At 41.7% G+C, this 15,927-nt stretch overlaps 1 protein-coding gene across 5 annotated transcripts in view; it reads right to left on the bottom strand.

The window, feature by feature from the left end:
* The window catches only part of GPM6B (glycoprotein M6B), a 111,923-nt gene that overhangs the window by 21,907 nt on the left and 74,089 nt on the right, over window positions 1-15,927 (bottom strand). Inside the window, exons 1-2 of one of the 5 annotated variants that reach the window (XM_056328172.1) lie at window positions 11,217-11,528; window positions 3,643-3,762 (exon numbers count right to left, since the gene is read on the bottom strand). The exons of 2 other annotated variants lie outside the window; for them this stretch is intronic. In XM_056328172.1, the coding sequence (XP_056184147.1) occupies window positions 3,643-3,762; window positions 11,217-11,277 (181 nt within the window). In that variant the 5' untranslated portion in view covers window positions 11,278-11,528. Of the gene's footprint in view, window positions 1-3,642; window positions 3,763-11,216; window positions 11,529-15,927 lie in introns of those variants that run through there. 2 more of the 5 variants (XM_056328173.1, XM_056328174.1) reach the window with 2 other exon arrangements.

The following is a 15,927-nucleotide window of genomic DNA, read 5'->3' as shown; positions in this document are numbered from 1 at the left end:
CCTTTGGCCTATGAAACAGTGGAAGCCACAAAGGAAGAAAAATACCTAATTTACACTTCGGAGAAGGCCTTACTTCAAACATCCTTGAGGATGGGTATTTTCTAGCTGTAAGCTAATTCTGCAGAAAAAATATTAAGTTGGTGATTTCAGAAAAGGACTTCTCACATATGAGACAGCTCCAGCAGTGCTGATACAAGCTTTGGCATTATTCTTCCTGGAGACTTGTTCTGGTGGTTTACGTACCCCAAAACAACCCCTGGGACTTCTGCACAAGTCTGAGTACGTGGAAGGGCTCATTGACACGCAGAGCTCAAAGTTCAAACACATTGCACCAGCAAGGGCAGCTGCTGCGCCAAACTGTGGCTGTAACTCTCAGCTGACATACCAACAAGTTACTGCTCAATGTGCCTGAAGAAATTCTTCCTTTCTGCCCTCACCTGACCTCCCTCCCCTTGCTTCACCTTTTTTTTTTTTTTTTTTTTTTTTTGCCTTCTTGGAGAAACACTCACTCAGTAGGGTCAACAGGCAAGGACTGCTGCTTCAGTAGGTGCCAGCCCAGGTGGTAATTTTGGACAAACTCAAGCCAAAGAGGTAAGACAGATGAAGTGATGGGCAGATTGCCAGAGGTAATCAAAATGCCCGAAGGTCTAGACAAGCTTCCTGGGGGAAGTACAAAAGCACCTAAGCATTTCAGTCCCATGGGCTACTTTATCAGTTCTGTGAAATCTTCTGTAAGGACATTTGGGTTTCCTTGCTTCAGCCATCCTCCAGATCCACTTGCACTTGACTGACATGATTTTTAAAGCTGACTTTAATCAAAGGTATCTTACCTGGAACACTGGAGTTGAGACTCTTAGTTCCACCTTTCTGGCAGCTGTAACTCACCTCACTCTCCATCAGCCTTCCGCACTCAGCAGGAGAGCAAGACTTCTGCCACACTGGATTTCAGCCACTGCTACCGACTGCTTCCCCAGTTGACTCCTCCCTAGCTATAAGGAAGCAAACAGAAACACAACCTCTCTCTCCCTAGAACTAAGGGGCCAAAAACTGTGTGTGTGGTGATTTCAGCCTGGCATATCTAAAATTTGGAAGGTAAATTCACCATTTCAGAGATAACTGAAGATACAGAGATCTTCCCAGATGTTTACCTAGCTATGGGTTTACTCAACTATGGAACTAGAGAAGCAGTAAGAAACCTGAACCACAACTGCAGAAGCCCTTTGCCCTGCAACAGCTTTCACGCAGGTGTTTTCCCCATTTGAGTGCTCACCACGCCATTTGCAAAATTTAAGCTTGCTTCAGTAAGAGAGCAGGCTGTTTCAGCGAGATACTCCACATTTGCAGGCCCTTATGCGCTCACAAAGCAGCTGAAACACCTCCCAGCATCTGGGGGAGGCAAGTTATGGGAAAAAAAAAATAAAAAAAAAAAGATACTCATAAAGCAAACAACGCCCACCCATCCTGGAAGAATGCCTACAGCTAAGCTTCTTGTTAAACAACCATTGCTAAGTTTCTCTTAGTAAAGAAAAAGATGGTACTCTGCTTCCTGGGAAAAAATTGTTGTAGGCGTTTTGAAAGGCTCATTAAACTTGCAGGTGTTCTGAGGATGTCTTGGCTCCAGCACCACAGTGAATATCCCACACTCTGGTCTTGTTGCTCAAGTGCCAGATTAAAGCTTAAAATGGGGAAGGGAGATCACATCGTATGTGGAGACCCTGGGAGAAGAGGTGGATACCACAAGAACTGCCATAGAGGTGCTCCCCTAGTGATGTCCTTTTTGGACACTGACAGAGGAGGCAAAGTAGAAATATCCGTACTATAAAGGCACCCAAGAAATAACATGTGTTGTCAAAGAAATGGAGAGTTTATCTCAGCACAGTAGCCAATGCCACCCAGGAGCACCAGCAAACTGTGTGCCAGTACTGAAGGGAGGCATGTTACAGCTGTGACTTGTGACTAAAGTGACATTTTCCCTCCAATCTAACGGAAAGTAGCAAAGACCAGTATCTTCACTGTGGCTAATCCATCACTGGCAGACTTGACTTACTGAAGACCTGTTCAGATCAGTTTCATTGCTGCCTAAAACCCTTTTAATTTCTTTTAAGTGCAGCCATTTATAGCACCTTCCTTTGAATTGGCATTTCTGGGCATTGTTGATGGGGCATTTTTTACCACCATCAGCAAGAACTCTTTTATCTTCAACTCCTCCATGACAGACACCACATTTATCTGCATGTTATTTCAGGAAGATTCCCAAGGCAGCCTGAATAGGGTTCAGTTGCCTAAACAAGGGTTTCTAGCACCATTTTAGGTGCCAGACTCCCAGATGCTACAACAGAAGGCTGTGTGTCTCCTCTGTGTCCTGGCTCATCTGTGAAAGCACATACGGACATGTCTCATCACCAGGGACAGCTGAAGGGGCACAAGACCCTGATAACCCGGCACCTGGCCTCCTCCCTCTGTCCTGCACAGCCCAGGAGGGCAGCATTCGTAATCTATTGCTCCTTTCTGAAGCATTTCTTCCATTTACAAAATATCCCACATGCACTGATCTGAAGTTTGGGAATGTCTTCTGGCAGCCCGAGTCTGTCACCCAGGTAATCTTTCATAAAGTATGGCCAAAATGAATATTGATACTGAAGATGGAGCCCATGATTTGCAACCTAAGTATCTGGAATAAAAAACAACCAGCAAACAAGCAAATTATTTTGAAATACATAAACATTTGAATCCTAAAGAACAAATATGTGTGAAAATATAATGGATAGTGGAAGGATGAGGCAGCAAGCTTTAGTGAATATTTCCCTGCAACTGCTGTTAAAAGTCTCTGATGTGGAGGCAGGCATCTCCAGCAAACAAGCTGTCAAGCAGGCTTCAGTCAAGCTGCTCCATAGAGAGAAGAGGACTGCTAGATAGAGCTAGCTGCAAATGCTATCTCTGAGCATTTATATCCTTTGCTGCACTAACCCTCAGTCAGACTGGAATTTTCCAATGCAATCAATCATGTGCTTGATTTCAGGTGCCTTTCTGAGATGCTTCACAACTATATTCTCCCAAAACTCTTAAAATAAATCTTCAGGAAAACAAAATAGGATCTTTTTGAGGTCTCAAGCCAGACACTGAAAGGACAGGAATGTGGAATCACTGAACCGTTTTTAAAGCTTCAACTGAAATCCTCCTTTAGACTTGTGACATATGCACTTACTGCTTCTAACAAGGGGAAAAGGCAAACAAAACTACAGAATATTGTCTAGAAAGCGTATTGTAGGAGACCGATAAGTCAGATTTGCTGTCACTGCTTTAGTGCCAATTACTGCCTTTGTGGCTGATGAGTCTGATAAATTAATCTGCAAACAAACCCCATACCATGTTGTCTTATCTGTAAACAGTTTTGAAGCAATCGGACAGCACCGTTAAAAGCAAGGTGTACCTTACCACACATTAGTGTCTTTCAAGCATTAAAAAACAAATTTAAATTTACGTCAAGTATTCAATACAAAAGAACCAGACTCCTTAACAGCCTTAAATCAAAACAACAGAAGAACATTTATCTTACATTGTTAGGACTAGTGCAAAGCATTAGGTTTATGCTACTACCATTTCTGAACTCTCCATTTCCCTTTCACCCAGCCCTTTATTTACCTTGAATCCCCAAAGGACTAATATTGCCTCTCAATGCTGGCACATGATGGTACCGGTGTGGCCTTGAACTCCTGTACATCCAGTGGTACCTGCCAATTTCCATTTCTGGTCTGGTGATCACTGCCAATTTTAGGTGGTAAAAAGTCAGTGTCACCAGCAAGTTTTAGTTCAGTACTTTCAGTCATTTAACTTTAAAAATAAGAGCCCAGAAAAACACACTGTAGTTTCAGAACTGAAATAACATAACCTTACAAACCAAGGGAGAGGTCTGGAGGGACGATCGACAGGGAAATGCTCACACATGTGTTAAGAAAGGTTGAATAGCTAAAACTCCAACTAGGATTTGAATTAAACACGTAAGGAAGGACTTTCTACTTCTTCCCCCACCCATTCTCATGTCTCCTTCTCTTTGTCCATGGCAAAGAGCTCTGCTCCAGAAGTAAAGGAAGACAAAGTCACGGTAAAGCACAATACCTTTTTCTTTTTTTTTTTTTTCTTTTTTTTTTTTAAAAAAAGAGGACTCTAAATCTGTCAAAGAAGATCGTTATTGTCACATGTTAAGGTAGGACAAACACATGAGTTGGCTCCGTTACTCTCTTATATTTAAAAAAAAAAAAAAAAAAAGTCATGGGCTTTATTTCACATAAGCTTTGGTCATTTCCAAAAATCTGAACAGAGTATGTTAAAACAGACTTATTCCAGGTTTACAATGGAGGCAGCAGTTATCCCTCTCCATCTTTTCAACGTACTGATGAAGCTCAGCAACAAGAGCCCACACGCATTAACACACCCAATGCACTTGCACACCCACTGGCACAGGGCTTCTGAGCCCCCTGAAAGAGGCCACTGGCAAAACAACATCAAAACACTTTTCAACCTACATGTTCTCCCAGCACCACTACGGCTTTGTCAAGGCTGTCAGGGTGAGACAGACAGACCTTTATCTAAAACACACCACAGTCCCACTCTGTGGTGGCTAAATGAGAAAGTAACCATCATCTCTGGCCAAAATAAAACTGATTCAGTAGTGTTTGGGCAGTGAAGGTTATGGTGCTGAAAACCCATCTACTGTAGACTAACAAGATCAGAGACAAATTTCGGGGGGCAGGGAGAGTAGGGATGCCATAAATTTCTGGCCTGTGAGGGGCTAGGAAGGTCCTGGACCTGGTCCCTCTTTCATGTGGTTTTGCTGCTGGTACAGTCAAGAGTTTGGCACAGCTACATCTGCACACGTCACGAAGAAAAAAAAAAAAAATCTCGGCCTTGAATCCAGATGCTGGATCTAGAGATTTGAAACAAGAATTTGTTCGTCTCCTACACTGGCAAATGAACTCCAAACCTAAAAGAGTCTTTTGGGTTTGGGATGCAAACTTAGTATCAATGGCTCTCTCTAACAGGTACTTTTGGCTTGGTATTTCTCCCCTCTCTGCGACTCACACGCAAACCAGCAAGCAGGCATCAGGTAGTATATTTTTCTTGAAAGACATCAAAATGTTTTGCATGGCTTACCCTTCCCTTCAGGAAAGGCAAATTCCCCATCTTATGAGCATAACCAAATTCAACATGTGTTGAAAGTACTGTTCCAAAATGACTGTGCACTGCTCAGGATGATATAATCTCCTTCTGCTTACACAGGAACAATCCTGTTTATACGATCACAAGGAACACCATAATAATTTTCCATTTTGTATCCAATTCAATAACAGATACTGCATACCATACCATACAATAAAGGTACTGCGTACCATTGTCTCCCCTCTCCCTCTCAACTGTCTGTCTGCTCCCTGCTTTTTTGAAGCTACTTACTGGACATGGATAGCAGATTGAGGTTTGAAGATAAATTAAAAATTAGCAGCTGCAAGGACTTCCGGGAAGAAAAAAATTCTTCATTTGCACTGCAGCAGCATCTAAACCAAACCTGTGGCACCAAAAGGATTTTATCCTACCAGGCCTGAACTCATAATTCAAGACTTCTCCTGCAGCGGCTATAAAAAACACTTGCTCAGAGCAGGCAGCTGCCTTTCTCCCTTAGCCTGGGGACACACTAGTGAAGTCACCACTGTCTGCTGTGGGACAAACATCAAATCCTGAAATGCCACAACAGCACCTAAACTTTGTAGCATCATTTCTGTAAGTGAAAATATTCTGTGAGGTTGGGTTTTTTTTAATTAGCAATTTCTGGCTTTGTAATAACAGGGCTCCTTTCATTAGGGGCCAGTTCAAAGTGCATAAGGAATCTCATGTTTTCTACTGCTCTGCAAAGAGCCACTTAGCAATGGCTGTTTGGTAGCCCCTACTGCGTGCCTGGAACAACCCACCGAGAGTATCTTTTGGTGACTTTGCTGGGACCCACCCAGGCCCACTCGTGCAAAATCACCACCAGGTCAGAAGCCCCACAGGCTTCAGTGGCATAATTAACTACTGCACACAGTACATACGAATTAAGAGTTTAACTCTTAATTAGTCAGGAAAGGAAATAGGCTTAAATGGCTTTTTTACCTTTTGCTTTTTGAGGAACTAACTACACTAATTGCATTCCCAGCTCTAGGTTACAATACCCTTCACGCACAGCCAAGCTCATGCAGCTCGAGGCCTCCTGTCAGAACCAGGTTGTACTTGATCCTGCACAGAGGCAGCAGCTACAGAACTGACAGTGTTTTCATGTCACACCACGCAGGCACACCAATGGTAACCATGGTGTTCAATATTCATTGGGATGAATCATCTTGCACGGCTGTAATAAAATTCCCAGTGTCCAACATCCTCACACTTGCTGCCTTTAGCATACCATTTTAGAGGAAACAAACAGTTACGACATTCATCTGTCGCAGCTGACAAAGCAGTCCACAGGAGCAAAATGAGGGTTGTTGTTTATGACCTGGCAGTCTGGTGATGAATACTGCGCTAGGACCAAGGCTGGCCAGAAAATGGGGAAGGGTCAGAGTAACTGAAGGGGGCACTCCCCACCCCTCTTCACTCCCCTCTTTAGCCCATTTGCTCCCACTGCGGAGTCCATTGTGCACGCACCGTGCCATCTGGGTTTTTTCTGCCCCCGTTACCATATCCCGTGGCACATATGTCTGGGTTTTCTGTGTTCATGAGGTCATTCAGACCAGTATGAGTACGTTCGAGTGCTTTCCAACCCCCTCCTATTTAGAAACCAAATCCTATTCATTAAAACCTAAATCACTAAGCCTGCCAAATTATTATCCCCAGAATATCGTGTGTCCCAGATTCTCCCTGGGCTGGACCTCTCTTCCTACAGCCATATTCTTCAGGGACTTAAAGCAGTTATTGTTTTCAGGGGATGTGAAACATCAATAAACTGCTTGAAACAGGAAAAAATATGCAGCATACTAAAAATCTTTCAACGGCTCAACAGCTGTGATATTGCTGTGTGAGCCTAACATTAAAGAGGTATGTTTGAAAATTTTGGTTAATAACCATAACAAGTATATGAAAGAAAAAGACAATTTTTTCAATCTGCTGTAATGAAAAATACATCTATCTGCGATGTATCAAAACGTAAGCTTGCTGAGTAAAAAGAACTTCACTAAGTGAAATAAATTGCACCTTAATTCACTCCTTTCTCATGTCACACATCAGCAGCATCATTTACACTATCGCACACAGTTGTACAGTTGTGCTTAAGAGAAGTAATTCCTTTCTCTTTTTTACTAGCATATACTCGTCTATTTAGAATCTAAAAGCAGGAAGATTGCTTCATATGTGATGAAAATAATAAAGCTCAGAGCCATTCCTGAGCACGAGGTCTTCTTTCATTGAGAGCACATTAGCAGGGAAGAGCCAATTAAAAGGAACCTTTGGTACAGCTGCTCGAGCTGGTTTTCATTATTCCTCAGCAGAGCATATGCAATTTGAACATTGTATGTATTCATATAAGGAAACCAGATCCTAGTGTAATGGCTTTCTTCCACCCTCCCATGTGTAACTGGTGAACTCACCATGGTCATCCACAGTTGGGTTTTTGTTTGGGTTTTGGGGTTTTTTTTCATTGGTTGGTTGGTTGGTTTTTAATTTTGCAACTTGGTAGTATTTCTCATAGTTAAATGAAAAGGGAAACTTCTTGTCTCTGTTAATGTGTATCAGGATCTATATCCTTCACTGCTGATGCAAAACGGCATTTCATTTTTCTTACTTATTCCACCTCAGTAAATCTGGCTGCCCAGTCCTCACGTTTTGATTAAATTTAATGCCTGCAAGATAAACCCTGTCATTTGTAATAATTTGTAAACCTTCATCTTTAAAATGCATCCAATCTGTCCCCCAGCCCTGTAAAGTATCTGTTAAACATTTTGCTTCAGCTTGCTCATGGTGTTCTCCTCTGATAAGGGCTGCTGATACGCAGCATAAAGCTGCCTTATTTCTTATCTCCATCAACATGGGTGTTGTTCCATTTCCAATTAAAAAAAACTGGGGCAGCAGCCACTCATCTGAGTACAGAGAAACAAATGTCTGATAAACACTGAATCCATCAGCTGGGTAGTATCACTGCCTGAATCAGACAGAGAATTCATGAAAATAATCATTAAAATATAAAACTGGAATTCATACACAATGTAGCAAACTTTAAAAATCTACAATCGATCATTTTCATTCATGAATCAGTCATTATTCATAAAGCGTATTAGCATGTGTAAATTGTCTCAGCTACACTGCAGTCCAAAATAGCTGGCCATCCACCTTTGCCACAGGGATGGGAAACACAAACTAGTACCTACGTGACACCACGTTCAGATCTGACTGCATTAGGTCTTTGAACTGAAAATAGATCTCACTGCTCGTCCCAAGCGCTTGGGCAGTATAGCTCTCCAGTGTTCTGAGTATGGGGAGCCCTGTATATAGACATCACATAGTCCTAGCCCAACTTCCTCCAAGTATTTTTTCTATACAATTACAGTATATCATTGCGGAGGTTCTTGCATTAAAAAACACAACCTGGAAACCTGTAGTTCAAAATTCTGGTAAAAGGAAAAAAAACCTCTTAGCTTAAAAGTACAATTTGCTATTAGTTAAATGCAGATCCTTTCCCTAGAACCAGGCAGCGCAAAGCATACTGTGTGTGAGCCTGAATAACCAAAGTGAAATGATTAGGATCTTCTCTTGCTCAGTCTTGGCAATAGCGACATCCCCCAAACCCCTTCAAATGCTGGTTTATCTCCTTGTACTCTGCAATTAATTTCTGGAAGGAAGAGTTAAAAGACTTTGTGATAGCACTTCAATTGCTTCAAGCTGTGGCAGTTGCCTTGCTATCACTGGATCTAGGGCATCTCATAAAAGACAGCCTTTACACTACATCCAGGTGGGATCTTCAAGGAAGAAGCAAATGTTGCAAGCCTGGCAAGCATGTAAGGCCTGGCAAGCCGGAGATCCAGCCCAAACAGTAAATGGACACATTTTTGAAGGGGTCAGCTTCGGTTTTATACCCCAAAATGAAGCAGCAGTGTTTTCCAGGAAGTTTCTTCACACAGAGAAAAAGCTCATTTTTCTCCATGAGAGCAGCTGGTGAAAGAGCCCTTTTGAAAAATCATGCCATCTCAGAGGTACCCAGCGCCTCCTGAGCCCATCTAAAATCCTGACTGGGCTCAACAGTCTTACCACTTTGGAAAATCTGCCCCCCAAAACAGAATACACTTCCTTCATCACCACTTCATGGCAGTAACTTCACAGAAGGATCTGGGCTATTTATTTTGCTATTGAAACTAGGAGTAGGGCTGTTTCAGCTTCCTGCTTTTTAATTCACTGTAAAACATACTAGGAATTTAAATGAATAGAAATAAAGACCATAATATGAGAGATCATATGTTACTTTCAGAAATTAGGAAACTGGCAAGAACAAAGCCTTGACATGTTATATACACATACCTACGTAACAGATCCAAAGTATGAAATTATCAGAGAAAAACTAGGAAATGGTGGTAAAATTAAGACAGGAATTTCCCCTGCCTGTGTCCTACAAATGCAACATATCAACCACCTTGACTTCGTAACTGATTTACTGTTCTACATGTGCTTTCATCCTCGCCAAAATAAAAGGCAAACCATAAACTCATCATAAACAAACTCAGCAACACATTTTGTTTTGCACAGTTGCTAAAGCGTACGGGTAACTTTCGTTGGTGTTTATTGCACATGAGTTCTATCAGTTTAAGAGAAACTCATCAATCAGAAGAAAAAATAGCTGTAATTTTTGAAGAAACCTCCATAAGTTCAAGGTGGTTTTATAGTCAAGGTATTTAGGACATTTTGTACATTAATTACTCAAAATCTGCAGTGAGGTGGGTTATTGTCCACAAACACTAATAGCTTTCAGAGTTTAATCTCTCATCAGTGGACCTCCTTTTGTGAAATCCCTAAGGGATTATGTAGTACTATGTCTAATCACTTGACAAATTTCATTTACTTGAAACTGAAGCTAGCTTTGAATTATACAAAGTGTGTAGGTAGAAGCAGAATCAAAGTAGGAAAACAAAATCTGGTACTGGACAGTACCGGGATTTATCATTATGTTAATATCTGAACTGTTTAACAATAAAGGAAACAATTCAACTTGGGGAAATGTATTAGTCGTGTATCAGCTGCTTATGCCTATGAAATAACCAGATTGCTTATAAATGACACAACAGCTTCAAAAGTATAGCATAAGTCACGTAAAAAGGAAGTGGAAATTGTAATAATTTTGTTACTGCTATATTTATAAAAAAAAATATTGCTATGATTTGTACAGTGGTCTGCTACACTGAAGAGGGATGTTTATTTGGCATAAATTGTATGATGCAGAAACAAAAATCCTTTACTAGTTGGATTTACCTTCTCAAGTTCAGCACTCCAGATCAAATAAATCACCTGTAACGCTGGGATGGATGAAACGCCTCTCATTCTGTGCTGCCATCTCCCTACTGCAGAACCACTACACCACCGAATTGTTCTCTCCATTAAGCAGCAATTCTAGTGATTAACACATCGTGAAATCTAACGTGAAACTCACTGCATTATTCCCCATTATCATAGTGCAGGCAGATCTCTACAAAAGCAAAATTTGCCACATGACACCACAGAAAAGGAAAAGGAATTTAAAAATAAGAGTAGCATTTGGCATCAAACTAACTACAGGAAGATTGTGTGATGTTATAATTATTGTATGTTATTATAACCTAGGTCTCCCACACGGCATTGCAAAGCCTCAGTACATGGCTAGCCTCCATGAAATCACCACATTACAGCTCTGAAAACGACATGCAAACACACAGGCACATGCTACCTCTGCAAACCAAATTTACCAGAATCCACCAAAGACGCAGCAATAACAAGACTTCTGCAAACATCATTTTGCGTAGGGTTAGGACAGATTCAGAGCAAATACAGATGCAGACAAGAAAGATTGCTGCTCTATTAATTTGTTGTCAAGCCATGCAGGAAAGGAAGGCTGAAAGCCCAAAGATGCCGTAATGATTGTTTAAGGGTTATTTGAAAAAGTGACAAAACTGGCCTAAACCTCTTTAAGCCCCCTGAATGAAAAGATTTAAACAGGCTATTGTTAGACCCCTGGGTACCTTTTTTCTCTTGGCTTTGTTCTGCATTTTCCTCCGCTGCAGTTTCCATGGCTGGCTTCATACCATCCACCAAAAATGCTGCCCCCCCCTCCCCCCCAAGCAAGCACTTTTTCTCTTCGCCTCCTTTCTCTCTCCCTTCCGTCTCCTATTTACAGCGGCGGTGATTGAGCGGCTCTGTTCTCCCCTACAGTAGATTACAGTCCTTTCCAAAACGCCAGAAAAGTCTTGTCAGCTTCAATTTCGCTCCGCTGACTGGTCCATGAGGAGCTGTGCCAGAAAGCGCTCAGCCATACGTCACCGCGGTCCCTAGCTATAAAACAGCCATCCTGCGCCCAACTGTGCCCCAGCTTGCCACATTGTGGGGACCAGCAGCACCAGCTTGCACCCCCTTCCCCTCGCCCTCTGCTCTCCCCCTCTTTCCCCGTGTCCCAAGGCTCCCAACGAATGTTAATCAATTCTCTGGGCAATGAATGGATTGGTGACATCGGGAGGGGAGATGCAGGCGAGAAAGAAAGGAGCCCCCCGGCTGCTGTCTCTAAGGGGAGTGCACGCCAGCACACAATCACAAGGCTCCCTTTCCCATGGGACCTCGTTATTATGCTTCACATTTTGATTTATTCCACATGCCCTCTGCTCTTTCAAGGGGTGGGGGGTGATGGGTCTGTTCTCTCCGTTTGCTTTCTTTGCCAAGTAAGTTCCGCTCACCCACGGCAAAAGACTGTGAGAGAAGCAGAAAAGCAAAAAAGTACATACATATGTACATGGAAAACCTAAATTCTTTCTCTGACGAGCAAGCATGATGTAAAGAAAACCACACAAAAATCCAAGCAAGCAGAAAGGAAACAAGTTCAAGTGACCTGAAATGCATGTGCAATACTTTAAAGGATAAGACGTTTAAGAAAACACAGCTTGGGTTTTAAAAGGATGGCTGCCATTAGAGACCTAATGCCGTGCTTAGAAGTGAGTGCAGAGCTGCTGTTAAGCACGTTTGATTTCTCCCTTAAATCCAGAGTGCAGCATGATCTAACAAACCGTACTGACCTGGTATGGTTTGTTGCGCTGCGTGGGTGACTTCAGGTCGCCCCAAGCCGCTCTGAGCAGCCCCATGCTGGGGAGCCACAGAGCTGGGCAACACCATGTAGGGGTATTATTCACCTTCCAAACGCCAAGGTAACTGACATATTTAAGGGTGTACTGTACTAAGGCTAATTAACCTTGCCTATCACTTTGCTTGTCTCATGGCCTCACAGTGCGCTGCACTGCACAGGGCAGACGTGCCCAAAGGCATCCCTTTCTGTGCATAGGATGATGGAGCAACCATGGAGTAATGCCCTTTGTGGTATGGCAGGCTCTGCTGGTCCAGCTGCCACAGCTGATTCTGCAGGCTGCAAAGATGCCTAGCAGATTCAGCAAATACTGGGGATGTTAAAACCTACACACTGCATGTTTCATGAAACAGATTCAACAAGAGGAGTGGGAAGAGGGAAGGAGTCCAAAGATCTGCAGCTGCAATTCAGCCTCTTCTGGTTTAAGGTTGCTACACCCACAATTTTGCTGTGCATTTTTATTTCTATAGGTGCCTAGTGAAAAGCACAAAACCCCTCAAACCCAACCTTTAGAGAAAATTCCCTTCTCTTGCAAGAAATCAGTCCACAAATCCTCTTCTCTCACCGTGGCCTCCATAGTTGTTACTTTGCTTTGGACATTACTGCTCAGACATATGCTTCAGCCCAGCTGCCAAGAGGTCTTGGACCTATACTAAGGTTTCGTACCACAGCATCAAACCTTGATGTCAAGCATTTGCATAAAAAGGTTTCTTGGAGTCCAGGAAAAGTCTGCAGTTGAAGCTCCCATCTCAGCAGACCTTTTTATAAGCAGAATGAAGTTAAATTTGTAGAGGAGACGAAGTATCCTCAGGAACCAACGTGAAACAATGGGTTGGGTTTCTGAAGGTAATCAAATCAGCAGCCCTAGTAGAGACCTCAAGTCAGTTGCAAGATCTATTTTCCAGCCTCCTTCTCCAATGCCCACATAGCAGTCCATGCACATATTCATATCCCTGACCAGCAAGACCACACACTGCAAACACGCTCCCTCAAGGAAGAAGCAGCTAAAAGGTGAAACTGCAGGTGATGTGTTTGCTGTATTCTTTTAACTATTACTAAAAGTTAGGAAAGACAACTTATTCACATTTAGGATAATGATTATACAAAGAAAATGTTCTACAAAGAGTGGGTTTTCCCCCATTTAACATCAGTAAGATTGACAATCCATAGCAAACATGCCCTACTTGCTGAAAGTCAACAAAAATTTTAGTCATTGGTCAAAACAGTTGATTGCCTCTGACATTACAATTCTCTTCTTGGAACTTCTAATTGTTCAGTCAGTACTTCTGCTCGCTGCTGTCACAGTCTAGATCTCTGTTTCTTAATGTTCTTAGCTTACTTCAGAAAGTCTAAAAGTTTAAAAGGTCGAAACCTCTCTTCTGACCACTGCAAGTTACAAAAGGCCTGTTCAGAAATTAATCAAGTGGTATAATAGTAATGCACTTATTAGTATAAGTATACAAAAAATACAAACATCACCAGTAAATTTCCTTTCTTTACACAGAAAATACGTTAAACAGAACCTTTGGTTACAGACTGCCCCCTGAGGAAACCTAATGAAGCCCTCCACTCTATGTCAGTTCCTTCAAACAGCTACATACTTTCCTGCTGGCAAGCAGATTTTGTTAGGCAGGCTCAAGACTTCAGAGCAGATGTTTTACAAACACAAAACCAACAGGCTGGGAGACTATTTCACCTGCTTTCTTTGAAGATAACTCCTCCTCCAAAAGAGCAACGAAGAAATCACAGTAGAATCATAGAGTGGTGGTTTGGGTTGGAAGGGATCTTAAAGGATCATTTATTTCCAACCCACCTGCTACGGGCAGGGACACCTTCCACTAGACCAGCATCAACTTCGCCAGAGCTTGAACTGAAGACTTCAGAAGCCATCAATCCCAACTATTCAAATGCATTAATTGTACCTACTAAATCATCCTCTAAAAGCTTCAAGTGATGCACGAGTGTAAAGTTCTCCCCCCTCCCTTCTTACTGCTTTCCAGATTGCTGTAATATATGATGGGTTTTAAGCACTTATCATCTTAAGTCATTTCTCAATCATCAAACCTCTGTCCCATCATTGATAAACACAGCAGATAAACTATATGCTATTTCCTCCAATGCATGGGTGCTGAGCTTGCACTTCGAGCATTAATCTCAGCCAGCAAGATGTCTCATCCTGTGCTCCCTCCCTTAATCAGATACATCTTTTTCATAATACGTGATGAGACTGGGAGACATCAAGTCTATGACTATGACAACACGGCAAAAGACAGAGCCACGGAGGCAGAAATTACAAAAAAATTCTTTAAAGATCTATATTCAGCAAAAACCTACTATACAGATCAGGCTGATTTAGATAACCAGCAACCAGGGAAGGCGACTAGTCACATTTCAGGAGTTCTGCCCAGCATTTTATTTGCAGACCAAAATAAAAATGAGGACAAGGACTGAGCAGTAAGGGATTCTGCTGCTAAAGCTCTAAGACTAGAGCCAAACCTCAGGAGGAATAGCAGTGGAGCAAAGTATGTAAAAGCACTGCAGACCAAGTCACATCCACTGCAAAATAGTAAAAAAAAAAAAAAAAAAAAAAAAAAGACATTTTAACCTATTTTATCTAGGTTTAAAAAATAACATTTAATCATTTTGCTCAGTCAAGAAAAATACCACAATTGCACAAGTTAAAAAACGTATTAAACCCCCAATTCTGTTCACGTGCCAATTCCTTTTGAGTATCTATCTTGAATGTCACTGAATCTAGTTTACATTCCTGAAGGCTGAGGAGCTCTATCATAAGCTACAGCAAATTCTTCACAAGCTTTCAGGAGATGAATACACACTTGCCATTTTTACAAAGGCTTTGCAGAGCTGTAATAAAGAGTGTTCTCACATACTTCAAGAGCAATTTGGGATTAGCTTATGAGATCCGAGACTCAAAAGTTAAAATACAGAAACTGTCCCTCAAACAAGATTGACATGTATTCCAAACAACTAATTTTAAAGACAACTTGCAGAATACTTTTTTTTTTTTTTAAATTTGCAAAAATATTCAAGAGAAAGAACAAATACACATGCAGCCACTCGGCGTGTCTCTCAACATAATTGCTTATGTTCAGACTAGCTTTAGACCAGTTACCTAAGACTTGAGTGCAAAACCCGATCTGAATGCTTATGCAAAAGCAAACAAATTTTCCATATGGGTAAAATCAAAGCATGATAACAGGCTTTTAGTTATGCAGCAGTCATACACCTGGCAAGTACTTTAAAAAATAAAATAAAATTGGGGCCTGTTATTATTAGGAAAATGAAATCCAAATTTAAGAACAAACAACAATGGAAAAACCCTGCACTTTTAACACAGTATAAAATACAGATTACTAAAAAAAGATGAATCTGTACTGCACTTAGGGATCCCGATCTCGGATTTCTGTAGAAAGGGCAAAACTAAAAGCTTAAGCATGGATAGTGGTTATCTTTGCAACCAAAGAAAATCACCGAGTTAAGTGATGCAGGCAAGTCCAGGAGGGTGAGCAGAACTTAACAGTGTGAAGGCACCAATCCTGTGACCCCCTTATTAAAGTCACATGAAGGCAGCAATAACCACTGCC

This window comes from Falco biarmicus, chromosome 2 (assembly GCF_023638135.1).
Source record: "Falco biarmicus isolate bFalBia1 chromosome 2, bFalBia1.pri, whole genome shotgun sequence".
NCBI classification, from domain to species: Eukaryota; Metazoa; Chordata; class Aves; order Falconiformes; family Falconidae; genus Falco; species Falco biarmicus.
This window is presented reverse-complemented; position numbering and strand designations above follow the sequence as displayed.